This window comes from Phyllobates terribilis, unplaced genomic scaffold, assembly GCF_046119375.1.
Source record: "Phyllobates terribilis strain yellow unplaced genomic scaffold, ASM4611937v1 Scaffold_1__5_contigs__length_1240528914, whole genome shotgun sequence".
NCBI lineage: Eukaryota > Metazoa > Chordata > Amphibia > Anura > Dendrobatidae > Phyllobates > Phyllobates terribilis.
This window is the reverse complement of record NW_027362761.1, coordinates 624,063,548-624,090,929: the sequence shown is the minus strand read 5'-3', so window position 1 is coordinate 624,090,929 and position 27,382 is coordinate 624,063,548. Positions and strand designations below refer to the sequence as shown.

The 27,382-nt window shown below is 55.2% G+C and overlaps 2 protein-coding genes across 3 annotated transcripts in view; both read right to left on the bottom strand.

Moving 5' to 3' along the window:
• The window catches only part of LOC141273159 (inter-alpha-trypsin inhibitor-like), a 149,539-nt gene that overhangs the window by 70,852 nt on the left and 51,305 nt on the right, over window positions 1-27,382 (bottom strand). For both annotated transcript variants that reach the window (XM_073684608.1, XM_073684617.1), the window contains exon 2: window positions 14,930-15,121. In XM_073684608.1, coding sequence (XP_073540709.1) covers window positions 14,930-15,121 — 192 coding nt within the window. The remainder of the gene's footprint in view (window positions 1-14,929; window positions 15,122-27,382) is intronic.
• LOC141165291 (uncharacterized) lies at window positions 20,068-25,740 on the bottom strand. The gene is made up of 2 exons (XM_073650888.1): window positions 24,681-25,740; window positions 20,068-20,099 (listed from the first exon to the last, which is right to left on the bottom strand). The coding sequence occupies exons 1-2, from the start codon at window positions 25,738-25,740 to the stop codon at window positions 20,068-20,070; spliced, it is 1,092 nt and encodes a 363-aa protein (XP_073506989.1).

The following is a 27,382-nucleotide window of genomic DNA, read 5'->3' as shown; positions in this document are numbered from 1 at the left end:
AGGGGGCAGGTCTATCAACCCCTCACACACTGTATACAGGCTGGTTGTCAGTACAGGGGGGCAGGTCTAACAACCCCTCACACACTGTATACAGGTTGGTTGTCAGTACAGGGGGGCAAGTCTAACAACTCCTCACACACTGTATACAGGCTGGTTGTCAGTACAGGGGGCAGGTCTATCAACCCCTCACACACTGTATACAGGCTCGTTGTCAGTACAGGGGGGCAGGTCTAACATCCCCTCACACACTGTATACAGGCTGGTTGTCAGTACAGGGGCAGGTGTAACAACCCCTCACACACTGTATACAGGCTGGTTGTCAGTACAGGGGGCAGGTCTAACAACCCCTCACACACATGTATACAGGCTGGTTGTCAGTACAGGGGCAGGTCTAACAACCCCTCACACACTGTATACAGGCTGGTTGTCAGTACAGGGGCAGGTTTAACAACCGCTCACACACTGTATACATGCTGGTTGTCAGTACAGGGGCAGGTCTAACAACCTCTCACACACTGTATATGACGCGCCCCTGGGCCTACTTGGTGTAGCGTTGCGCACGCAGGGACTACCCGGAGCCGGGCCTGTTGGGGGTAGTAGTCTCGTGGCGGTGACCCGGTCCGTGCCCAGGGAGTCAAACTGTGTGGCTAAGTATTAGCAGTAGATGTTGGACGACTACGCCACCCGTTGAATGCAGCTATGGAGCTGCCGCTGCAGGGCAGACCGCTGAGGCCGGTGGAAGGATTGGGCAGCGTGGATGGTATAACCCCCAACGGGAGGGGTATGGCCTCAGGGCAGCCGACGTGGATGATGGGGGTAGCAGGAACCACTCAGAGACGATGCGGTGTAGTTCAGGGTCTTTACTGGTGACAAAAATAGACCCTCCCGGAGTACTGGCTAGCGGTCGGGGCCTGGTCAGTCCGTGAGCTGATGGGATCTCCCCTGGCCAGGCGGAGTTGTAGGCCTCCCCAACTAATCGTACTCTTCTGGCTACCTTGCTAGAGGCGGGTAAAAGTAGCCCACGTCCCTGAGTGTACCGTGTGGTGCTCACCCGTATGGCCGGTGACTCGGGGCCTTCTAGTGGCTTCCGCTCCACGACGGCGGTGCTGGTCCCACGCGTGTGACCGTGCCTTCGGGTTTCTTGGCCAGAGGACCTGAAATCCCCTGCCGGTCGGTTTCTGCTGCTGGGTAAGGATTAGTCCCCACAGCCTCGGACTCCGGGTCCGGTGGTAACTCTTCAATCAGGGCGAGCTCTACAGCTGCCAGCCCCTGATTCCTTTTAGCACGACTTCCCCAGAGCTCCTGATCTTTCTTGTTCCTAAAGCTGCTCCACTACAGACCAGACTGTGTCTCTGTCTGTGTTCTCTGCTCTTTCTCCCTCTAACCCTGCCTCAGCCCTAGTTTTATATAGGGGAAGTTCTTCCCCTCCCAGGACTGGGCAGGAGGTGTGGCATGCATAGGATTCCTGACCAGGAGACCTCCCACCTGCTCACAGACGTAATATTGCTACTACTGTGGAAACCAGACCCCTGGGGTGCCACATTCCCCCCTAGTGAAATTTAGTACTCCGGGACTAAACATACTTTTGTAAACATAACAAGGTATAAACAATAACGTTCTGGTAGAGACAACACACAAGGTGGTCACGGCGTGTCCGCAACCGGGTGTAACTTTTGAGGAAAACAAAGGTGTCCATTTCACCAAAACAGGGAGACGTAACCAGGTAGGGGTCTGTCCTGCCCCGAGTCCTTATCAGTCTTTTAGTCCGTCCTGGGTTACGCTCCAACTATATGCACAAAGGATTCCCGGTAAATCCACCAAAGACTCCTACAAATAACTAGAAACACATAATTATACACAAGCAACAATAAACAGGTAAACATTAATAAAATAGCTTGAACATTTAGATCCTCCACCGTATGGGCAACTGGCCTCTAGTGACCCTAGTGGACCTACGGAGCTGGCTGACTGATCCTGAGCTACAGGGTGTAGGAGCTGTCAAGGGTAAACTGGGCAGCCGTCTACGGACTCTTTGGCTCACTAGGGGTATGGCAGGCTCACTATAAGCAGAGGGTTGATTCTCCTGGTCTGCTTGTGTGGGGTCTTCTGCCTCCTGGACCGGCTGCTCTTCCAGCTCCACCTGTTTCTCCGTAGGCACTTGGGATGCTGGTTGGAGGAAGGTGAGGACGGGTACCACAACAGCGCCATTGACTTGAGTCCAAGACCGGGGGAAGTCTCCAAGTACAGTACGGACCATCTCTGTCTCTTCCTCTACGGGTCGAGGGTCTTCTTGTCCCTCTTCAGGGTTCCGTAGCTGTTCGGGACACTTCTTCAGGTGATCCCGGGATACAATGGCTGTGGTTTCCTCTCCGTCTTTACTGATTGTACAGATCTTTGGGTTGTCGTGGCTTGAGGGCAGTACGGTGTACGGGTCCTTCTCCCACTGGTCGTCCAACTTGTGGAGCCGTCTTTTCCTCTTCAAGACCTGCTCTCCGGGCACCAGGGGAACAGCGGGAGCATACTGGTTGTAAGTTTTCTCTTGTCTTTCCCTAGCTTGACAGAGACTTCGCTCCACGCTCTCCTGTACTTTCCGGTACTGCTGCTGCCTCTCTGTGTCCCAGTCTGCTTCTGGTGAAGTGTCCTCGGGTGTCAGGACTCCCATCTCCAGATCAACAGGAAGCTTACCAGGTCTTGCCCTCATTAGGTAAGCCGGGGTACAGTTGGTGGAACCTACAGGGATGTGGTTGCATAGGTCCACCAGGTCGGGCAGCTTTTCAGGCCACAGACTACGTTCTTCCAGGGGCAATGTTTTCAGAAGATCTATCACCACCTGGTTAATTTTCTCACAAAGTCCATTAGTTTGCGGGTGATAGGGTGTTGTTCTTATCTTCCGGCAGCCATACAGGGTGCAGAACTCCTGGAAGACTTCCGCTTCAAAGGCAGGCCCCTGGTCCGTCAGCACTTGCTCCGGGTATCCGTGCGGACGGCAGAAGTGCTGCTGGAAGGCTCTAGCTGCTGTTTGAGCCGTTAAGTCCTTGACGGGGACGACAACCAAGAACCGGGAGTAGTGATCCACGATGGTTAACGCGTAGACGTAGCCACTTCTGCTTGGGGTCAGTTTTACATGATCCAAGGCTACCAGTTCCAACGGCTGTCTGGTGATGATGGACTGCAGGGGAGTCTTCTGGCTGGCACGGTCCCTCCTTCTTAGGTTGCATGGGCCACAGTCTCTGCACCACCTCTCGATGGTTCCTCTCATGCCTACCCAATGGAACCGCCCGCGCAGCAGGAACTCCAGCTTCTTCCATCCGAAGTGCCCAGCTCCGTCGTGGTATGCCTCCATCACCATAGCTGCGTCTCTTCTTGGCACCACTACTTGCCAGATTAGTTCATGCATCCGGGAGTTAACCATTCTGCGGCACAACTTCCCCTTGTAAAGGAACAGTCGACTCTTCTCAGCCCACAATTTCTTGGCTTCCTCCGGAGCGTCTGGGTCAAGGCGTGCATCTGGCCGAGTCAGCATCTCCTTTACCAGTCGGACGGCAGGGTCACTGTCTTGCGTCTCCGCCCAGTTGTAATGAGGTAATGGGTTGAACGTAGCGGATTGCTTACTCCTTACACGGTGGGAATACTGGATAGTCCCATGACGGTGGAACGCGGGGAGTTCAACTTCCTCCAGTTCCTCTGAATCTTCCCCTACGTCCGGTAGGTTCGGCATCCTGGACAGGGCGTCCGCGTTGGTATTGGAGCGTCCTGCCCGGTATTTGATTGTAAACTCATAGTTGGACAAGCGGGCCATCCATCTCTGCTCTAGGGCACCGAGTCTTGCAGTGTCCAGGTGTGTCAACGGGTTGTTATCCGTGTACACGGTGAACCGGGAAGCAGTGAGGTAGTGCTTAAAGCGTTCGGTGAATGCCCACACCACTGCCAGGAACTCTAGCTTAAATGAGCTGTAATTCTCAGGGTTTCTTTCGGTGGGTCGCAGTTTTCGGCTGGCGTAAGCAATTACCCGTTCCTTCCCCTGCTGGATCTGGGACAGTACGGCTCCTAGCCCGATGTTACTGGCGTCGGTGTAGAGGATAAAGGGCTGGCTATAATCAGGGTACGCCAGGATTTCATCCCCGTGAGGGCCATCTTCAGCTGGCGGAAGGACTCTTCTTCCAGCTTCTCCCATCTGAAGGGTGGCTTCTGGTTCTTGGCCTTCCTGGACTGGCCTATCAGGAGGTCCTGCATAGGAGCTGCCTTTTTGGTGAAACCGGGAATGAACCTTCGGTAGTAGCCTACCAACCCGAGGAACTGCCTCACTTCCTTTACGCTGGAGGGGCTTGGCCATTCCTTAATTGCGGTGATCTTATCAGGGTCGGGAGCCACTCCGTCAGCACTCACCACGTGTCCCAAGTACTGCACCTTTGGCTTCAGGAGGTGACACTTGGAGGGTTTCACCTTTAGGCCGTAACTTGCCAGAGCTTCGAACACTTCCGCCAGGTGTTTCAGGTGGTCCTCGTAGGTCTTGGAATAGACGATGACATCGTCCAGGTATAACAGGACCGTCTCAAAGTTTCGGTGTCCCAGACAGCATTCCATCAATCGCTGGAAGGTTCCTGGTGCGTTGCAGAGTCCGAACGGCATGCAGGTAAACTCGCTAAGTCCCATCGGGGTGGTGAATGCGGTCTTCTCCCGGTCCGCCTCTGCTACAGGAACCTGCCAGTACCCGCTAGTGAGATCCAAGGTGGAGAAGAAGTTAGCAGATTTTAAAGCAGCCAAAGACTCCTCTATTCTTGGTAAGGGGTACGCATCTTTGTGTGTGATACGGTTAATTTTCCGGTAATCTACACACATTCTCATGGTGTTGTCTTTCTTTTTGACCAAGACTAGTGGAGCTGCCCAGGGGCTACAGCTATCCCTGATTACCCCAGCCTCCTTCATGTCTCTAAGCATCCCCTTGGCGTGTTGGTAGTGTGCAGGGGGTACGGGTCGATACCTCTCTTTTATGGGAGGATGGTCTCCCGTGGGGATGTGGTGTTCTACCCCCTTGACTCGCCCGAAGTCTAACGGGTGTTTACTAAACACTCTCTCGTACTCTCGAACCACCCGGTAGACTCCCTGTTTCTGGTGGGAGGGAGTGGAGTCAGTACCCAAATGTAGTTGCTGGCACCAATCCTCCAATATTTTCGTAGAGCCGTTACCTTCCTCCAGGTGAGATGGAGGCAAGGGTTCCACAGACTGTATAGAATTTTGGTTGATAGTATATAATTTGGCTAGCGTAGCATACCGGGGCAGGTATACTTCCCTTTTCCCGATATTTATTATACGAACGGGCACCCTCCCATGGCGTACATCAACTACCCCCCGTGCTGTCAAAATGGTGGGCCTACTGTCTGAGTAGACTGGTTCTACCATGGCCTGGTAATCTCTACCTCTCAGACCAATAGCTGCCCGGCACCAAATCATCATTTCACTTTTCGGGGGCATGGCAATAGGGAAAGGGTCACACATTCTTACGCTACCAATCTCACCACCGGAGAGTTCCACCTGTTGCCGTCGCATCAGTGCCCGGATCTCTTTCTGGAGCACTCGCTGCTGGCCGGAGCTGGCGTTCTTGGCAACCTGCTGTAAAATGAAAATCACCTCTGCAAGACAATTTTCAATCACATTAGTTCCTAGAGTTATCTTTGGGTGACTCTCGCGCTTGTCAATGTCTACAATGATCAGTCCCTGTGCTGCCAGTTCGACTCTACCGATTTTAATGGTCATTTCTTTAAATCCGATCTGTGGCACGGGCTGACCATTACTGGCGATGATACTCAAGTCGTCGTCTGGATAGCGGGTTATATCCGAGTCATTCCAGTACTGCTTGAAGAGCACGTACGGGATGGTGGTGACCTGTGACCCGGTGTCCAGTAGGGCACTCATAGGGATGCCATCCAGTACCACAGGCAAGACTGGACGTCCTCCCACATATTTGTCGTGCCAGTTCGATGGGCCTGGTGATCTTTTTCCTGGGGGTTGGCCCTCTACCCCAGGTTGTGCCAGTTTAAAGGACAGTACCTTGCCATATGTCCGGGTTGATTGCAGCGGCGGCAGATAGGTTGTCCGTCCTCGTTGTACCGGTCGCTGGGTCTTCCTCTGGCCGGTGGGGTCCTCCTTGGTCGACGCCACGGGATGTCCTCCGGTCCGGATGCCAGCTGGATCTTCCCTGGAGTGGAAACCTGTAAAGACTGCACAGTTCGGGTTAGCGCAGCAACGCTTTTAGCTAGCTCTTGGACCTGATGGTGCAGGTCCGGAGCCGGGTCATTGTTCAAAGCCTGCGCATCAGCCCCCACAGGCCCTGCCGACAAGGGCGCCGCCTCCTGGTGGTAAGTGATAGCTGGGCGCCTGTGGGTCACAACGCCACCCGGTGTCGGTTCTCGGAGCACCCGGATGGCTCTGTCCTTGAACTGTGCAAAGTCCAGATGAGGATCCTGTAAGGCTATGGCCCGCAACTGGGTTCGGTGGACATTGCAATATAGTCCCTCTATAAATTACTCGGTCAACAGCCTGTCCTCGTTTCCCACGCTGTCAGGGTCGGTCTGCTTAATGGCTCTCAGGGCCTCTTGTAGGTTTAGTGCATAGTCCCTTATACTCTCATGTGCTCGCTGCTTGCACCCATAGAATCTAAGCTTAATCTCGGCTGAGGTGCGGGTATCAAAGGTGTCCCTCAGCCGGGTTAGTATCCCTGCGACAGTCCTCCTCCCAGGTGGCCAGGACTTTACCTCCCTTTGGGCTGCCCCGGTTAGTTGGGCCACCAGGATGCTCACTTTTTGCTCTTCTGTGAGGGGGTACACCTGGAAGAGGCTATCCAGCTTTTCTTTAAAGTCATTCAGGGTATGTGACTCCCCTGAGTACTGGGGTAGCCAGGCTGCTCCCGGGATATAGGGCATGGTGAAAGGCATGACTGCAGCAGCGGTGGCGCTGGCGGGGGTTGAGGCAGTGAAGCTCTCCTCCGTATTCGACATCTTTCTCCCCCCCTAGTGGACCGTGGCCTACCTTGCGATGATCCTCTTCCGTAGGCCGCGGCTCCGCAGTGGATCGTCAGGGTTGAGGACCTTCCGTCGCGCTCCTATGACGTCGGCGTCTGCTGGGCTCCTTCCAGGACCTTACGCAACATCCGGACGTGAGGCGGGGCTTCAGTTCTCGCGCGCTTTCGGAGTCCACGCCCCTCTTCTTCCCGCGCGGCGTCTTCAAGATGGCGTCCAACGGCGTGAAAACTTCGCGGATGGCGGGAAGAAGGTAGAAAATGGCACCGGATGGCGGGAATCTTCACCACTGGTAAGTTTGAACAGTCTTTTTCAGGCACGCAGTACCCGGTGGTTGCGGGCACGAAATCCTGCCGACTACGCCAAAAGTTGACGCGCCCCTGGGCCTACTTAGTGTAGCATTGCGCACGCGGGGACTACCCGGAGCCGGGCCTGTTGGGGGTAGTAGTCTCGTGGCGGTGACCCGGTCCGTGCCCAGGGAGTCAAACTGTGTGGCTGAGTATTAGCAGTAGATGTTGGACGACTACGCCACCCGTTGAATGCAGCTATGGAGCTGCCGCTGCAGGGCAGACCGCTGAGGCCGGTGGAAGGATTGGGCAGCGTGGATGGTATAACCCCCAACGGGAGGGGTATGGCCTCAGGGCAGCCGACGTGGATGATGGGGGTAGCAGGAACCACTCAGAGACGATGCGGTGTAGTTCAGGGTCTTTACTGGTGACAAAAATAGACCCTCCCGGAGTACTGGCTAGCGGTCGGGGCCTGGTCAGTCCGTGAGCTGATGGGATCTCCCCTGGCCAGGCGGAGTTGTAGGCCTCCCCAACTAATTGTACTCTTCTGGCTACCTTGCTAGAGGCGGGTAAAAGTAGCCCACGTCCCTGAGTGTACCGTGTGGTGCTCACCCGTATGGCCGGTGACTCGGGGCCTTCTAGTGGCTTCCGCTCCACGACGGCGGTGCTGGTCCCACACGTGTGACCGTGCCTTCGGGTTTCTTGGCCAGAGGACCTGAAATCCCCTGCCGGTCGGTTTCTGCTGCTGGGTAAGGATTAGTCCCCACAGCCTCGGACTCCGGGTCCGGTGGTAACTCTTCAATCAGGGCGAGCTCTACAGCTGCCAGCCCCTGATTCCTTTTAGCACGACTTCCCCAGAGCTCCTGATCTTTCTTGTTCCTAAAGCTGCTCCACTACAGACCAGACTGTGTCTCTGTCTGTGTTCTCTGCTCTTTCTCCCTCTAACCCTGCCTCAGCCCTAGTTTTATATAGGGGAAGTTCTTCCCCTCCCAGGACTGGGCAGGAGGTGTGGCATGCATAGGATTCCTGACCAGGAGACCTCCCACCTGCTCACAGACGTAATATTGCTACTACTGTGGAAACCAGACCCCTGGGGTGCCACATATACAGGCTGGTTGTTAGTACAGAGGCAGGTCTAACAACCCCTGACACACTGTATACAGGCTGGTTGTCAGTACAGTGGGCAGGTCTAACAACCTCTAACACACTGTATACAGGCTGGTTGTCAGTACAGAGGCAGGTCTAACAACCCCTGACACACTGTATACAGGCTGGTTGTCAGTACAGAGGGCAGGTCTAACAACCCCTCACACACTGTATACCGGCTGGTTGTCAGTACAGTGGGCAGGTCTAACAACCCCTCACACACTGTATACAGGCTGGTTGTCAGTACAGGGGGCAGGTCTAACAACCCCTCACACTCTGTATACAGGCTGGTTGTCAGTACAGAGGCAGGTCTAACAACCCCTGACACACTGTATACAGGCTGGTTGTCAGTACAGAGGGCAGGTCTAACAACCCCTCTCACACTGTATACAGGCTGGTTGTCAGTACAGGGGGGCAGGTCTAACAACCCCTCACACTCTGTATACAGGCTAGTTGTCAGTACAGGGGGCAGGTCTAACAACCCCTCTCACACTGTATACAGGCTGGTTGTCAGTACAGGGGCAGGTCTAACAACCCCTCACACACTGTATACAGGCTGGTTGTCAGTACAGGGACAGGTCTAACAACCTCTCACACACTGTATACAGGCTGGTTGTCAGTACAGAGGCAGGTCTAACAACCCCTCACACACTGTATACAGGCTGGTTGTCAGTACAGGGGCAGGTCTAACAACCCCTCACACACTGTATATGTGACACCCCAGGGGTCTGGTTGTCACAGTGATAGAGATATTACGTCTGAGAGCAGGTGGGAGGTCCTTTGGTCAGGGATCCTGTGCATGCCACACCTCCTGCCCAGCCTTGGGAGGGGAAGAACTTCCCCTGTATAAACCTGGGGCTGAGGCAGGGTAGGGAGTTCTGAGAGGAGAAGACAGGGAGCAGAGCTGCTCTATGGGCTCTGCTCCACAGGCAGGCCCTGTCCTGGGGCCTGAGCCTGGAGTCCAGGAAGAGTAGAGACAAGAGCAGCATAGGAAGCAGCAGAGTCACAAGGAGTCAGGGGCTGGCAGCTAAAGAGCTCGCCCTGACTAAGAAGATTCTTTACCGGACCCGGAGTCCGAGGCTGTGGGGACTAACTTCTACCCAGCAGCAGAATCCGTCAGGCAGGGGATTTCAGGTCCCCTGGCCCAGAAGCCCGAAGGCCCGGTCACACGCGTGGGACCAGCACCGCCATCGTGGAGCGGAAGCCATTAGAAGGCCCCGAGTCACCGGCCATACGGGTGAGCACCACACGGTACACTCAGGGACGTGGGCTACTTACATCACCTTCTAGCAAGGTAGCCAGAAGAGTACAGTCAGCTTGGGAGGCCTACAATTACGCCTGGCCAGGGGAGATCCCATCTGCTCAAGGACTGACCAGGCCCCGTTCGCTAGCAAGTACTCCGGGAGGGTCTATCGTTGTTACCAGTAAAGACCCTGAACGCTACCATACCGTCTCTGAGTGGTTCCTGCTACCCCCATCATCCACGTCGGCTGCCCTGAGGCCATACCCCTCCCGTTGGGGGTTATACTATCACGCTGCACCATCCTTCCACCGGCCTCAGCGGTCTGCCCTGCAGCAGCAGCCCCCTGGCTGCATTCAACGGGTGGCGTAGTCATCAACCATTTTCTACCGCTAACAGACTGCCGTCCAGTTTGACTCCCTGGGCACGGACCGGGTCACCGCCACGAGACTACAACCCTAAACAGATCCGGCTCCGGGTAAGCTCCCGCGTGCGCAACGCAGCGCGACACAGGCCCAGGGGCGCGTCAACTTTGGCGTAGTCGGCAGGATTTCGTGCCCGCAACCACCGGGTACTGCGTGCCTGAAAAAGAGACTTTTCAAACTTACCTGTGGTGAAGATTCCCGCCATCCGGCGCCATCTTCTGCCTTCTTCCCGCCATCCGAGGAGTTTTCCCGCCATCCGGCGCCATCTTCTGCCTTCTTCCCGCCATCCGAGGAGTTTTCCCGCCATCCGGCGCCATCTTGGAGACGCCGCGCGGGAAGAAGAGGGGCGTGGACTCCGAAAGCGCGCGAGAACTGAAGCCCCGCCTCACGTCCGGACGTTGCGTAAGGTCCTGGAAGGAGCCCAGCAGACGCCGACGTCACAGGAGCGCGACGCCAGGTCCTCTACCCCGACGATTGACTGCGGAGCCGCGGCCTACGGAAGAGGATCTCCGGAAGGTAGGCCACGGTCCACTAGGGGGGAGGAGGACACCAGGAACGGACAGCAAGATGGCGGACCGGCAGCAGACTAACCTGCCCAGCATCGGCAGTGCCCCAGTCGTCGCCGGCCCCGACCAGCGCCGGGAGAAGACGCGTGACGCAGGAGCGGTCGCGGGAGCAGGTAAGAGGAGTCTCCCTGTCCCGGACGCTGCCAGCGTCAGCCTGCTCCCGGGCCCCCTGGTGGAGCCGCCGATTCCGGGCGCTGCAGACACCGACCTGCTCCAGCCCCTGCAACAAGCCCTGCGGCCAAGCCCTCCAGCCCTGGGCACTAACACCACCAGCCCGCGCCCAGGCCCAAAGTTGCACCCTCTGATCCCGGGCGTCATCAACGGCGACCCTCTCCACGCCTGGTCGCAAGGCCTGAACTCCCCAGGTGCAAAAGGACTGTACGCCCTCCACGTTAACCAAGGAGGAGCTGCAGTACTACCAATTCGAGGAAAGCCAAGAGGACCCGGACGGGTCTGAAGCCTACACACAAGAAGGAGCAGGAGGATGCCGTTACTGAAGTACGGTAAAGTGGAACTGTACATAGTTACCCGTAGGGGTACTTGTGTTGCTAATTAAAATATGGTCCCCATTGGGACAAGTGTGAACTGTTCCCGTGTGTCCCCTATCCTTAACCAGGCTGAGGACTGTGAGCAGCCATCCCATCTCCCCACAGGCTGAGGACTGTGAGCAGCCAATCCTTATCCCCACTGGCCGAGGACTGAGAGCGGCCATATCTTGTAAATATTATGTGTTTCCAGTTATTTATAGGAGTCCTTGGTGGATTTACCGGGAATCCTTTGTACAGTTAGTGGAGCGTAACCCAGGATGGACTAAAAGACTGTTAAGGACTCGGGGTAGGACAGACCCCTACCTGGTTACGTCTCCCTGTTTTGGTGAAATGGACACCTTTGCTTTTCTTCAAAGACTGCACCCGGTTGCGGACATCCGTGACCATCTTATTGTGTTTCCTTATTGTATTTTATTGTTCTTTGATATACCTTGTTATATTTTTCTAAAAAGTGTTTAGTCCCGGAGTACTAAATTTCACTAGGGGGGAGTGTGACACCCCAGGGGTCTGGTTGTCACAGTGATAGAGATATTACGTCTGAGAGCAGGTGGGAGGTCCTTTGGTCAGGGATCCTGTGCATGCCACACCTCCTGCCCAGCCTTGGGAGGGGAAGAACTTCCCCTGTATAAACCTGGGGCTGAGGCAGGGTAGGGAGTTCTGAGAGGAGAAGACAGGGAGCAGAGCTGCTCTATGGGCTCTGCTCCACAGGCAGGCCCTGTCCTGGGGCCTGAGCCTGGAGTCCAGGAAGAGTAGAGACAAGAGCAGCATAGGAAGCAGCAGAGTCACAAGGAGTCAGGGGCTGGCAGCTAAAGAGCTCGCCCTGACTAAGAAGATTCTTTACCGGACCCGGAGTCCGAGGCTGTGGGGACTAACTTCTACCCAGCAGCAGAATCCGTCAGGCAGGGGATTTCAGGTCCCCTGGCCCAGAAGCCCGAAGGCCCGGTCACACGCGTGGGACCAGCACCGCCATCGTGGAGCGGAAGCCATTAGAAGGCCCCGAGTCACCGGCCATACGGGTGAGCACCACACGGTACACTCAGGGACGTGGGCTACTTACATCACCTTCTAGCAAGGTAGCCAGAAGAGTACAGTCAGCTTGGGAGGCCTACAATTACGCCTGGCCAGGGGAGATCCCATCTGCTCAAGGACTGACCAGGCCCCGTTCGCTAGCAAGTACTCCGGGAGGGTCTATCGTTGTTACCAGTAAAGACCCTGAACGCTACCATACCGTCTCTGAGTGGTTCCTGCTACCCCCATCATCCACGTCGGCTGCCCTGAGGCCATACCCCTCCCGTTGGGGGTTATACTATCACGCTGCACCATCCTTCCACCGGCCTCAGCGGTCTGCCCTGCAGCAGCAGCCCCCTGGCTGCATTCAACGGGTGGCGTAGTCATCAACCATTTTCTACCGCTAACAGACTGCCGTCCAGTTTGACTCCCTGGGCACGGACCGGGTCACCGCCACGAGACTACAACCCTAAACAGATCCGGCTCCGGGTAAGCTCCCGCGTGCGCAACGCAGCGCGACACAGGCCCAGGGGCGCGTCATATACAGGCTGGTTGTCAGTACAGTGGGCAGGTCTAACAACCCCTCACACACTGTATACAGGCTGGTTGTCAGTACAGTGGGCAGGTCTAACAACCCCTCACACACTGTATACAGGCTGGTTGTCAGTACAGGGGGCAGGTATAACAACCCCTCACACACTGTATACAGGCTGGTTGTCAGTACAGGGGGCAGGTCTAACAACCCCTCACACACTGTATACAGGCTGGTTGTCAGTACAGTGGGCAGGTCTAACAATCCCTCACACCGTATACCGGCTGGTTGTCAGTACAGGGGGCAGGTATAACAACCCCTCACACACTGTATACAGGCTGGTTGTCAGTACAGGGGGCAGGTCTAACAACCCCTCACACACTGTATACAGGCTGGTTGTCAGTACAGGGGCAGGTCTAACAACCCCTCACACACTGTATATAGGCTGGTTGTCAGTACAAGGGGCAGGTCTAACAACCCCTCACACACTGTATACAGGCTGGTTGTCAGTACAGGGGCAGGTCTAACAACCCATCACACACTATATACAGGCTGGTTGTCAGTACAGGGGTAGGTATAACAACCCCTTACACACTGTATACAGGCTGGTTGTCAGTACAGGGGGCAGGTATAACAACCCCTCACACACTGTATACAGGCTGGTTGTCAGTACAGGGGGCAGGTATAACAACCCCTCACACACTGTATACAGGCTGGTTGTCAGTACAGGGGGCAGGTCTAACAACCCCTCACACACTGTATACAGGCTGGTTGTCAGTACAGGGGCAGCTCTAACAACCTCTCCCACACTGTATACAGGCTGGTTGTCAGTACAGGGGGCAGGTCTAGCAACCCCTCACACACTGTATACAGGCTGGTTGTCAGTACAGGGGCAGGTCTAACAACCCCTCAAACACTGTATACAGGCTGGTTGTCAGTACAGGGTCAGGTCTAACAACCTCTCACACACTGTATACAGGCTGGTTGTCAGTACAGAGGCAGGTCTAACAACCCCTCACACATTGTATACAGGCTGGTTGTCAGTACAGGGGGCAGGTCTAACAACCCCTCACACACTGTATACAGGCTAGTTGTCAGTACAGGGGCAGGTCTAACAACCTCTCACACACTGTATACAGGCTAGTTGTCAGTACAGGGGCAGGTCTAACAACTCCTCACACACTGTATACAGACTGGTTGTCAGTACAGGGGCTGGTCTAACAACCCCTCACACACTGTATACAGGCTGGTTGTCCGTACAGGGGGCAGGTCTAACAACCTCTCACACACTGTATACAGGCTAGTTGTCAGTACAGGGGCAGGTCTAACAACCCCTCACACACTGTATACAGGCTGGTTGTCAGTACAGGGGGCAGGTCTAACAACCTCTCACACACTGTATACAGGCTAGTTGTCAGTACAGGGGCTGGTCTAACAACCCCTCACACACTGTATACAGACTGGTTGTCCGTACAGGGGGCAGGTCTAACAACCCCTCACACACTGTATACAGACTGGTTGTCAGTACAGGGGGCAGGTCTAACAACCCCTCACACACTGTATACAGGCTGGTTGTCCGTACAGGGGCAGGTCTAACAACCCCTCACACACTGTATACAGGCTTGTTGTCAGTACATGGGCAGGTCTAACAACCCCTCACACACTGTATACAGGCTGGTTGTCAGTACAGGGGGCAGGTCTAACAACCCCTCACACACTGTATACAGGCTTGTTGTCAGTACAGGGGCAGGTCTAACAACCCCTCACACACTGTATACAGACTGGTTGTCAGTACATGGGCAGGTCTAACAACCCCTCACACACTGTATACAGGCTGGTTGTCAGTACAGGGGCGGGGCTGACAACCTCTCACCCATGAGCTGGAGCTGGTGTTTTGCTGTTGCACTAATGGTGGTTGTGAATGAATAGTGGAGGATCTTGGATTCTTGGGGAAATATTCAGCTGTTAATCGATGGTGGTGGCTCTCAGTTGTGGGTTCTCATTTGCACAGTGCATTGCACTCTTCTGTTACAGACGTGACACTATAGATGCCATGCACACTCCTGTTTCCTGACACCACCGCACCCTTCTCTCCACAGGCTCTATAGCAGATTTGGGGTTTGCCTATATGCACTGCACCCCTTTGGTCTAGGCTGCTCACCTCCGGTGGGGTACAGGCTGCTGTACGCTCGGCTACAGTTGCTCAGGCAATCCTTCTCAGAGCTGAAGGTAGTTTCACCATTGGAAGGGACTTTTTGTCGTATGATTCTGCAGGAGTCCTGAGAATACTCATATATCCAGCTAACTTCTGTCCCACTTGGGTCTTCCACCACTGGACCAGCACAAGGTTGATCTGTAAGAACAGAAAGAAGAAAAGGTTATCTCTGAGCAGGGGAGGATACTAAGGGGCCACCAGAGCAGGGAATGATACTGAGGGGCCAGAAGAGCAGGGGAGGATACTGAGGGGCCACCAGAGCAGGGAATGATACTGAGGGGCCAGAAGAGCAGGGGAGGATACTGAGGGGCCACCAGAGCAGGGAATGATACTGAGGGGCCAGAAGAGCAGGGGAGGATACTGAGAGGCCAGAAGAGCAGGGGAGGATACTAAGGGGCCAGAAGAGCAGGGGAGGATACTGAGAGGCCAGAAGAGCAGGGGAGGATACTGAGGGGCCACCAGAGCAGGGAATGATACTGAGGGGCCAGAAGAGCAGGGAAGGATACTGAGGGGCCACCAGAGCAGGGAATGATACTGAGGGGCCAGAAGAGCAGGGAATAATACTGAGGGGCCAGAAGAGCAGGGGAGGATACTGAGGGGCCAGAAGAGCAGGGGAGGATACTAAGGGGCCAGAAGAGCAGGGGAGGATACTGAGAGGCCAGAAGAGCAGGGGAGGATACTGAGGGGCCACCAGAGCAGGGAATGATACTGAGGGGCCAGAAGAGCAGGGAAGGATACTGAGGGGCCACCAGAGCAGGGAATGATACTGAGGGGCCAGAAGAGCAGGGAATGATACTGAGGGGCCAGAAGAGCAGGGGAGGATACTGAGGGGCCAGAAGAGCAGGGGAGGATACTGAGGGGCCACCAGAGCAGGGAATGATACTGAGGGGCCAGAAGAGCAGGGGAGGATACTGAGGGGCCACCAGAGCAGGGAATGATACTGAGGGGCCAGAAGAGCAGGGGAGGATACTGAGGGGCCACCAGAGCAGGGAATGATACTGAGGGGCCAGAAGAGCAGGGGAGGATACTGAGAGGCCAGAAGAGCAGGGGAGGATACTAAGGGGCCAGAAGAGCAGGGGAGGATACTGAGAGGCCAGAAGAGCAGGGGAGGATACTGAGGGGCCACCAGAGCAGGGAATGATACTGAGGGGCCAGAAGAGCAGGGAAGGATACTGAGGGGCCACCAGAGCAGGGAATGATACTGAGGGGCCAGAAGAGCAGGGAATGATACTGAGGGGCCAGAAGAGCAGGGGAGGATACTGAGGGGCCAGAAGAGCAGGGGAGGATACTAAGGGGCCAGAAGAGCAGGGGAGGATACTGAGAGGCCAGAAGAGCAGGGGAGGATACTGAGGGGCCACCAGAGCAGGGAATGATACTGAGGGGCCAGAAGAGCAGGGAAGGATACTGAGGGGCCACCAGAGCAGGCAATGATACTGAGGGGCCAGAAGAGCAGGGAATGATACTGAGGGGCCAGAAGAGCAGGGGAGGATACTGAGGGGCCAGAAGAGCAGGGGAGGATACTGAGGGGCCACCAGAGCAGGGAATGATACTGAGGGGCCACCAGAGCAGGGAATGATACTGAGGGGCCAGAAGAGCAGGGGAGGATACTGAGGGGCCACCAGAGCAGGGAATGATACTGAGGGGCCACCAGAGCAGGGAATGATACTGAGGGGCCAGAAGAGCAGGGGAGGATACTGAGGGGCCACCAGAGCAGGGGAGGATACTGAGGGGCCAGAAGAGCAGGGGAGGATACTGAGGGGCCACCAGAGCAGGGGAGGATACTGAGGGGCCACCAGAGCAGGGAATGATACTGAGGGGCCAGAAGAGCAGGGAATGATACTGAGGGGCCACTAGAGCAGGGGAGGATACTGAGGGGCCACCAGAGCAGGGAATGATACTGAGGGGCCAGAAGAGCAGGGGAGGATACTGAGGGGCCACCAGAGCAGGGAATGATACTGAGGGGCCAGAAGAGCAGGGGAGGATACTGAGAGGCCAGAAGAGCAGGGGAGGATACTAAGGGGCCAGAAGAGCAGGGGAGGATACTGAGAGGCCAGAAGAGCAGGGGAGGATACTGAGGGGCCACCAGAGCAGGGAATGATACTGAGGGGCCAGAAGAGCAGGGAAGGATACTGAGGGGCCACCAGAGCAGGGAATGATACTGAGGGGCCAGAAGAGCAGGGAATGATACTGAGGGGCCAGAAGAGCAGGGGAGGATACTGAGGGGCCAGAAGAGCAGGGGAGGATACTAAGGGGCCAGAAGAGCAGGGGAGGATACTGAGAGGCCAGAAGAGCAGGGGAGGATACTGAGGGGCCACCAGAGCAGGGAATGATACTGAGGGGCCAGAAGAGCAGGGAAGGATACTGAGGGGCCACCAGAGCAGGGAATGATACTGAGGGGCCAGAAGAGCAGGGAATGATACTGAGGGGCCACCAGAGCAGGGAATGATACTGAGGGGCCAGAAGAGCAGGGGAGGATACTGAGGGGCCACCAGAGCAGGGAATGATACTGAGGGGCCACCAGAGCAGGGAATGATACTGAGGGGCCAGAAGAGCAGGGGAGGATACTGAGAGGCCACCAGAGCAGGGGAGGATACTGAGGGGCCAGAAGAGCAGGGGAGGATACTGAGAGGCCAGAAGAGCAGGGGAGGATACTGAGGGGCCACCAGAGCAGGGGAGGATACTGAGGGGCCACCAGAGCAGGGAATGATACTGAGGGGCCAGAAGAGCAGGGAATGATACTGAGGGGCCACTAGAGCAGGGGAGGATACTGAGGGGCCACCAGAGCAGGGAATGATACTGAGGGGCCACCAGAGCAGGGGAGGATACTGAGAGGCCAGAAGAGCAGGGGAGGATACTGAGGGGCCACTAGAGCAGGGAATGATACTGAGGGGCCACCAGAGCAGGGAATGATACTGAGGGGCCACCAGAGCAGGGAATGATACTGAGGGGCCAGAAGAGCAGAGGAGGATACTGAGGGGCCAGAAGAGCAGGGGAGGATACTGAGGGGCCACCAGAGCAGGGAATGATACTGAGGGGCCACCAGAGCAGGGAATGATACTGAGGGGCCAGAAGAGCAGGGGAGGATACTGAGAGGCCACAAGAGCAGGGGAGGATACTGAGGGGCCAGAAGAGCAGGGGAGGATACTGAGAGGCCACCAGAGCAGGGGAGGATACTGAGGGGCCAGAAGAGCAGGGGAGGATACTGAGAGGCCAGAAGAGCAGGGGAGGATACTGAGGGGCCACCAGAGCAGGGGAGGATACTGAGGGGCCACCAGAGCAGGGAATGATACTGAGGGGCCAGAAGAGCAGGGAATGATACTGAGGGGCCAGAAGAGCAGGGGAGGATACTGAGGGGCCACCAGAGCAGGGAATGATACTGAGGGGCCAGAAGAGCAGGGGAGGATACTGAGAGGCCAGAAGAGCAGGGGAGGATACTGAGGGGCCACTAGAGCAGGGAATGATACTGAGGGGCCACCAGAGCAGGGAATGATACTGAGGGGCCAGAAGAGCATGGGAGGATACTGAGGGGCCAGAAGAGCAGGGGAGGATACTGAGGGGCCACCAGAGCAGGGAATGATACTGAGGGGCCACCAGAGCAGGGAATGATACTGAGGGGCCAGAAGAGCAGGGGAGGATACTGAGAGGCCACCAGAGCAGGGAATGATACTGAGGGGCCAGAAGAGCAGGGGAGGATACTGAGAGGCCAGAAGAGCAGGGGAGGATACTGAGGGGCCACTAGAGCAGGGAATGATACTGAGGGGCCACCAGAGCAGGGAATGATACTGAGGGGCCAGAAGAGCATGGGAGGATACTGAGGGGCCAGAAGAGCAGGGGAGGATACTGAGGGGCCACCAGAGCAGGGAATGATACTGAGGGGCCACCAGAGCAGGGAATGATACTGAGGGGCCAGAAGAGCAGGGGAGGATACTGAGAGGCCAGAAGAGCAGGGGAGGATACTGAGGGGCCAGAAGAGCAGGGGAGGATACTGAGAGGCCAGAAGAGCAGGGGAGGATACTGAGGGGCCAGAAGAGCAGGGGAGGATACTGAGGGGCCAGAAGAGCAGGGGAGGATACTGAGGGGCCAGAAGAGCAGGGGAGGATACTGAGAGGCCAGAAGAGCAGGGGAGGATACTGAGGGGCCAGAAGAGCAGGGGAGGATACTGAGAGGCCAGTAGAGCAGGGGAGGATACTGAGGGGCCACCAGAGCAGGGAATGATACTGAGGGGCCACCAGAGCAGGGAATGATACTGAGGGGCCAGAAGAGCAGGGGAGGATACTGAGGGGCCAGAAGAGCAGGGGAGGATACTGAGGGGCCACCAGAGCAGGGAATGATACTGAGGGGCCACCAGAGCAGGGAATGATACTTAGGGGCCAGAAGAGCAGGGGAGCATACTGAGGGGCCAGAAAAGCAGGGGAGGATACTGAGGGGCCACCAGAGCAGGGAATGATACTGAGGGGCCACCAGAGCAGGGAATGATACTGAGGGGCCAGAAGAGCAGGGGAGGATACTGAGGGGCCACAAGAGCAGGGGAGGCTATTAAGGGGCCAGAAGAGCAGGGGAGGATACTGAGGGGCCACCAGAGCAGGGGAGGCTATTAAGGGGTCAGAAGAGCAGGGGAGGATACTGAGGGGCCACCAGAGCAGGGGAGGCTATTAAGGGGTCAGAAGAGCAGGGGAGGATACTGAGGGGCCACCAGAGCAGGGGAGGCTATTAAGGGGTCAGAAGAGCAGGGGAGGATACTGAGGGGCCACCAGAGCAGGGAATGATACAAAGGGGCCAGAAGAACAGGGGAGGATACTGAGGGGCCACCAGAGCAGGGAATGATACAAAGGGGCCAGAAAAGCAGGGGAGGATACTGAGGGGCCACCAGAGCAGGGGATGCTATTAATGGGTCAGAAGAGCAGGGGAGGATACTGAGGGGCCACCAGAGCAGGGAATGATACAAAGGGGCCAGAAGAGCAGAGGAGGATACTGAGGGGCCACCAGAGCAGGGGAGGCTAATGAGGGGCCACCAGCGCAGGGGAGGATACCGAGGGGCCACGAGAGCAAGTGTGGAGATCGAGGGGCCACCAGAGCAGGAGAGGCTAATGAGGGGCCACCAGAGTAGAGGAGGATCCTGAAGGGCCACCAAAGCAGGGGAGGATAGAATCATTGTCATGAAAACAAGACCCACTCTTGGGTCAGACCTTGCAGCTCTCTGGTGCCCCCTTATCCTGCTGGTCAAACACGGTATTGACAGAGGATAAGCACGGGTGCAGCTGCTCTAATTTATGTCGACTATTGCGGCACGTGATGTGACAGGAAGTATATATACCACCAGTTCCTTCCAGGAACGTATATATACCTCCGACCAGCCACCCTCAAACCACAATATCACATAAATACTGGTATACTGCCACCACCGATCGCTTAACAGGTGGATCGGGTACCTGGTAGGTAACGTGAATTAGCGAGTGAGGAACGTGTTTGCTCGACATAGGACAAGAAGAAAGAAACTGGTAAATAATTAATGATTTACTCCCAAAAGGGGGGCAGTGTTTACAAAATATATACAGGATATTATAAAGGAGACAATTTACATGTATGCATAAACAGTTATTAAAATAAAAGGGATAAGTAATAGCAAAACCTGCTTCACAAGGTGATGGTCTCAGATTCTGTGGGGGGGACGGCTCCCCGAAAATTAGACTTGATTCCTTCACGCAGCGTGTAGTGCATGCGTCTGCGTCCCTGGTTGGAATGGCTTGAAAAATGGCCGATCTGGTTTTTAGCAAGCAGCCAAAACTCTGGGGAACACCCCTTATTTACCTTACAAGGGGGCTCGGCTTTGCGAGCCCACCCAGCTGCAGAAGACCTAAAAAATCCTTCAGATTCCATATCTTGGTGTGGGGGGGTCCCACATCCAAGAGGGAGACATCATCTTGACCGTCAGCAATATTCATGAAGATAGATATTAAATATGAAACCTCTATGACGCTCAGAAGCTCAGAATCCATTATTTCAGTTCCCGGTCATTCCTCAGTTATGCAAGTTATACTATTGTAATGGGAAAAAGGTAAGCATTCAAAAAACGTGGTTCCGATGTTTCTGTCAGACCTGTGCGTGATTAAAATTGACATAAAACGTTTGTACAATTAAACCATGGGATTTTTTGGAGGGATTTTCCGGTTTGTACCAGCGCTTGCCCTGGACTGAGGTTTTATGGCGGGTCATAAAAATTCCTGGTTTGGGGAAAAGCAAAAGTGAGTTCTATGTCTTCACTTACAAACAGATAGGGGGTGGGTTTTCTTTTTCTTTTTTAAAACATCTCTCATTTTTTAAAACTCGGGCAAAAATACCTTTTGCCTGACACCTCCCCCTTTTTGACTGCGCTATGGAGGTAGGACCTTCTGGCACTCCTCCAAGCGTATGTCTGGAGGCTCCCCTCGCCGGGACAACCCATCGGCATTGCCATGCTCGCTGCCACTGCGGTGTTGAACGGTAAAGTCGTACTGCTGGTGGGTGAGGCTCCAGCGTAACAACCTTCCGTTGGCACCTGACATGGTGTGCAGCCAACTCAGGGGGTTGTGGTCAGTCACGACAGTGAAGGGGCGCCCGTACAAGTAAGGCTGTAAGCGGTTGAGGGCCCATACAATGGCCAGGCACTCCTTCTCTATGGTGGAATAGGCCACTTCCCTCGGCAGCAGTTTCCGGCTTAGGTACAACACGGGGTGTTCTTGGTTCCCCGAGTCGACCTGGCTGAGTACAGCACCGAGGCCAAACTCACTGGCGTCGGTCTGTACTAAGAGTGGCCGTGTGCCGTCGACTGCCTTTAGTACAGGAGAGCTGCTCAGGGCAGTCTTCAAAGCCCTAAAGGCCACCTCGCATTCATCCGTCCATTTGACGGAATGGGGTAGGCTCTTCCTGGTGAGGTCTGTCAAGGGCTTCGCAAGGCTACTATAGTCCTGCACAAAGCGTCTATAGTACCCTGCGGTGCCCAAGAAGGACTGCACCTGCTTCTTGGTCCTGGGGGTGGGCCAGGATACGATAGCGTCCACCTTCCCAGGCTCTGGCTTCAGAGTACCCCCACCTACCCGGTGCCCCAGGTAGTGGACCTCGTTCATGCCCATCTGGCACTTTCCCGGCTTGATGGTCAAGCCCGCCTGGTGAATGCGCCCGAGCACCTGCTGCAGATGCTCGAGGTGATCCTCCCAGGTGGGACTGAAGATGGCAATGTCATCCAGGTACGCTACTGCGTACCTCTCCAGTCCCTGGAGCAGGTGGTTGACCATTCGCTGGAACGTGGCAGGGGCATTTTTCATGCCGAAGGGCATGACCGTGGATTCATACAATCCGAAGGGGGTGATAAAGGCGGACTTCTCCTGGGCCCCGGGGTTCAAGGGAATCTGCCAATATCCCCGACTCAAATCCATAATGGAGAGATAGCTCGCGCTGGCTAACCGCTCCAGCAGCTCCTCAATGCGTGGCATTGGTTGTGCGTCAGAGGCTGTGATAGCGGTGAGCCCCCTGTAGTCCACACAGAACCGGGTGGTCCGGTCCTTCTTAGGCACCAGGACTACAGGTGAGGCCCACGCGCTCTTGGACCGCTTAATCACCCCCAACTGCAGCATCTCCTCGACCTCCTGGCGCATGACATGCTGCACCTCGTCGGAGATTCGATAGGCTGTCCGCCGGAGTGGGGCATGATTCCCGGTGTCCACTTCATGGACCGCCACTTCAGTCCTGCCAGGCAGTTTGGTGAACACTGCTTGGAAGGGTTTCAGCACTGCTTGCATCTGAGACCTCTGGTCTGCGGATAGCAAGTCGCTTAGCTCTACATCCTCTAGGGACCCGCTGGCCTTCGCTTGGGCGAGCATGTCCAAGAGGGGGTCATCCTCCCCATCCTCGGGCAGGTTGCAGACCGGTAGGACGCAGGTTCCACGTTCTTGATGAGCCTTCATCATATTAACGTGAAACGCCTTCCGCCTACCCCGCTCGTGGTCAAGTGTGATCACGTAGGTGACCGGGTTGAGCTGTTGGTGAATGATGTACGGGCCTTCCCAGGCCGCCTGAAGCTTGTCCTTTGGTACGGGGACCAGCACCCACACCTTCTGACCCACCTGGTAGGTCCGTTCTCGGGCGTTCTGGTCGTACCAATGCTTCTGATCAGCCTGGGCTTGCGCCATGTTGACATGCACCAACTGCGTCAAGGTCTGCATCTTGTCACGGAAGCGCATGACATACTCCACGATGGACACTCCTGGGGAGCTCGGCTCTTCTTCCCAGAATTCCCTTATCAACCCAAGGGGTCCTCGGACACGCCTGCCATACAGGAGCTCAAAGGGGGAAAACCCCGTCGAGGCCTGTGGAACCTCTCTGTAAGCAAATAGCAGGTGTGGGAGGTAACGCTCCCAGTCGCGACCCTGGGTCTCAACCAGCATTTTTAACATCTGTTTGAGGGTACCGTTGAATCGCTCACACAAACCATTGGTCTGTGGGTGATACGCACTCGATACCAGATGCTGCACCTGCATTTTCTTACATAGGGCCTCCATTAAGCGTGACATGAACTGAGTCCCCTGGTCGGTAAGCATCTCCCTGGGAAATCCTACTCGCGAAAAGATGGCCAAGAGGGCGTCCGTCACCTTATCCGCCCTAATTGAGGACAGGGCTACTGCCTCCGGATACCGGGTAGCATAGTCTACCACGGTAAGGATGAATCGTTTTCCAGAGCTGCTGGGTATGGCCAGTGGTCCCACAATGTCCACAGCAATCCTCTGGAAAGGCTCCTCTATCACTGGCAAAGAGATCAGGGGGGCTTTGGGGGCCGGCCCTGACTTTCCCACTCTTTGACACGTGGTACAGGATCGACAGTAGTTCACCACATCTGTCCTCATTTTGGGCCAATAAAAGTGATGAGACAGCCGGGCCTTGGTTTTGCTGACCCCCAAGTGTCCAGCGAGTGGAATTTCATGGGCGATCCGCAACAACTCATCCCTGAATGGGTAGGGGACGACCAGCTGTCTTTCCCTCAGCCACTCCTGTTGGGGTGTACAGGGAACTGTCTCCCGGTACAACCTCCCTTGGTCCCAGAATACCCTCTCCTTATCCGACTCGGAGGTGGGTTTCTCAGCGAGGCTCCTTAACGTCTCTAGGCTAGCATCTGAGTGCAGAGCTGCCTGAAACTCCTGGCTGGAGGAAGCCAGAAGTGAGGTTAAGGCCACGTCCTCACTGGGACCCTCTGGGACCGGCTCTGGGTCCATACCTGATTCAGTTATTCCTCTGTTCGAGGAGGGTCCAGAAGGCAGGGCGTTACTTGAGTTCTGGGCACTCTGACTGCAGGTAACAGCGGCTATATAGGCCGTCTCCCCGGGGAATAACCCCGTCTCATTAGCCGGCGAGGCCATGAGAACTACTTCTCCATCATCCTCCATTACCTCAGGCACAGTGCTACGTATGGGGCAGCGACTATCAGCCAGGTCACCATCTGTTGTGACACTGGTCACTGGCACAGCCCCACCTGCGCCATGGTCCTCGTGCCTCACCCCATTACCCTTGGCACTGACCTTTGCTCCTGCTAGGGGATCCTCAGCAACATCACCCCGCAGAGTGACATGGCTGAGTTCTCCTGCACCTTCCAATACAACAACATCATCATCATCATCATCATCATCATCAGGTAAAGCATTGACATTCACATTATCAGCATTAACCTTACCAACCGTATCAGATCGGGGAGGGGTGTCAGGGACATAATAAGCAAACATCCTCCCCAAATCAGTTCCCAACAAAACATTTGCAGGTAGGTTTTTGGATACTCCCACTTCCTTCACCCCACTCCCCGCACCCCAATCAATAAAAACCCGGGCCATGGGCAAGGGGCATCGGACGCCCCCAATCCCAGTGACAGTCAGGGTCTTTTCTGGAATAAGCGCTTCAGGGGACACCAGTTCGGGTCGGATGAGGGTTCGTTCGGCCCCAGTGTCCTTGAGGCCTACAGTGAGAGTGTCCCCCACCCTGACAGACTGAAAGTTTTCACAGGCCCTCCCAACCGGCCCACCCATCAAAAGAACTGAGGCATTAGGCCCTGGGGCCTTGGATGGGGGGTTCTTCCTCTGCTTCTCTGGGCAAGTGGCGCTGAGATGACCAGTCTGGTTGCAGGAATAACACCTGCGGGCATCGGATGCAGGCAAGGCCTTGGCAATGGGAAAAAGGCCTCCGGAAGGTCGGCTGGCAGGGGCAGGGATGGTGGTTGATGGCTTACCCCCTTTCCAGCTGGCAACGACCGGCTTCCGCACCTCTGGTCTCCGGTTGGCCTCGTAGGTGTCTGCGATCTGCGCTGCTTTATTGGCATCAGGTGGCTCCCGATCCATCACGAACTGCCGTACCTCAGTCGGACACAGATGCAGGAACTGGTCTTTCACCATCAGGTCCTTTAGCTGCTCAAAGGTGGTCGCTGACAGTCCTTGGATCCACTGCTCAAAGTTGGTTCTGAGCCCGTCTACCACATCACGGTAGGTGTCCTGTGGTCCACGTTGGAGGGTTCTGAATTTTTTCCGGTAAACCTCCGGAGTCAGCTGGTACTTTTTTATCAGGGCCTGCTTGACGGCCTCATAGTCTCCATCCTGCTCTCGAGGGAGGGAAGCAAACACCTCCAAAGCTTTTCCTCGGAGCCCTGGAGTCAAATATCTTGCCCATTGGTCGATGGGCAGCTGATACTGCCTGCAGGCCTTTTCAAAGCCTTGCAGAAATGTGTCCAAGTCCCCATCCTTTTCCATCACAGGGAAGTGCTCAGGACGAGGTTTAAAGCAGCTAGCACTGTTGGACTCACGGGTCTGCGTAGAGGGCGACTCCTTCTGAATCCGGGCTAGCTCCAGCTGGTGTTGTCGGTCAGCTTGGGCTTGTCGCTCAGCAGCCTCTCGGTCAGCTTGGGCTTGTCGCTCAGCCCGCTCCTGGAATTTCAGGATCAGCTCCAGTCGTCCATCATGATTGTCTGTGGCGAGCTCCTCCAAGGCCATCTGCAGGTGGGGGTCCACACTACCCTGGTTGCGGGTATGGCTGGCAATCACTGGTTGGACCCCGGCAGCAGCGCCATCCGGGCCTTGGCTGGCCGCCCCCTCATCAGGGCTCTGCTGTCGGACGGGCTCTGCAGCATCTTGTAACAGTTCAGAAATCATTTGTTCTTTGCTTTTGCCGTGGGGGTCAATGCCTTTGATTATACATATTCCAGTAGGAGTGTCCTTTTTCTGCTGGTGATACCAGGACTCCCCAACTACGACCATGATCACCAAAATAAAAATAGAAAAGAAAAATCGAAGAAGGGTAGGGGTAACTGTTACACATACAGTATTGTCTCAGATCTAATAAACACTGAGTTCGATCTTCAAAACTTTTGTGCAAGTTTTTAGTGAGAGGAATGATTGCTCAAACCAGATCACTAATGTCCTATGATCCCACCGCTGCCACCAATTTGTCATGAAAACAACACCCACTCTTGGGTCAGACCTTGCAGCTCTCTGGCGCCCCCTTATCCTGCTGGTCAAACACAGTATTGAAAGAGGATAAGCACGGGTGCAGCTGCTCTAATTTATGTCGACTATTGCGGCACGTGATGTGACAGGACGTATATATACCACCAGTTCCTTCCAGGAACGTATATATGCCTCCGACCAGCCACCCTCAAACCACAATATCACATAAATACTGGTATACTGCCACCACCGATCGCTTAACAGGTGGATCGGGTACCTGGTAGGTAACGCGAATTAGCGAGTGAGGAACGTGTTTGCTCGACATAGGACAAGAAGAAAGAAACTGGTAAATAATTAATGATTTACTCCCAAAAGGTGGGCAGTGTTTACAAAATATATACAAGATATTATAAAGGAGACAATTTACATGTATGCATAAACAGTTATTAAAATAAAAGGGATAAGTAATAGCAAAACCTGCTTCACAAGGTGATGGTCTCAGATTCTGTGGGGGGGACGGCTCCCCGGAAATTAGACTTGATTCCTTCACGCAGCGTGTAGTGCATGCGTCTGCGTCCCTGGTTGGAATGGCTTGAAAAATGGCTGATCTGGTTTTTAGCAAGCAGCCAAAACTCTGGGGAACACCCCTTATTTACCTTACAAGGGGGCTCGGCTTTGCGAGCCCACCCAGCTGCAGAAGACCTAAAAAATCCTTCAGATTCCATATCTTGGTGTGGGGGGGTCCCACATCCAAGAGGGAGACATCATCTTGACCGTCAGCAATATTCATGAAGATAGATATTAAATATGAAACCTCTATGACGCTCAGAAGCTCAGAATCCATTATCTCAGTTCCCGGTCATTCCTCAGTTATGCAAGTTATACTATTGTAATGGGAAAAAGGTAAGCATTCAAAAAACGTGGTTCCGATGTTTCTGTCAGACCTGTG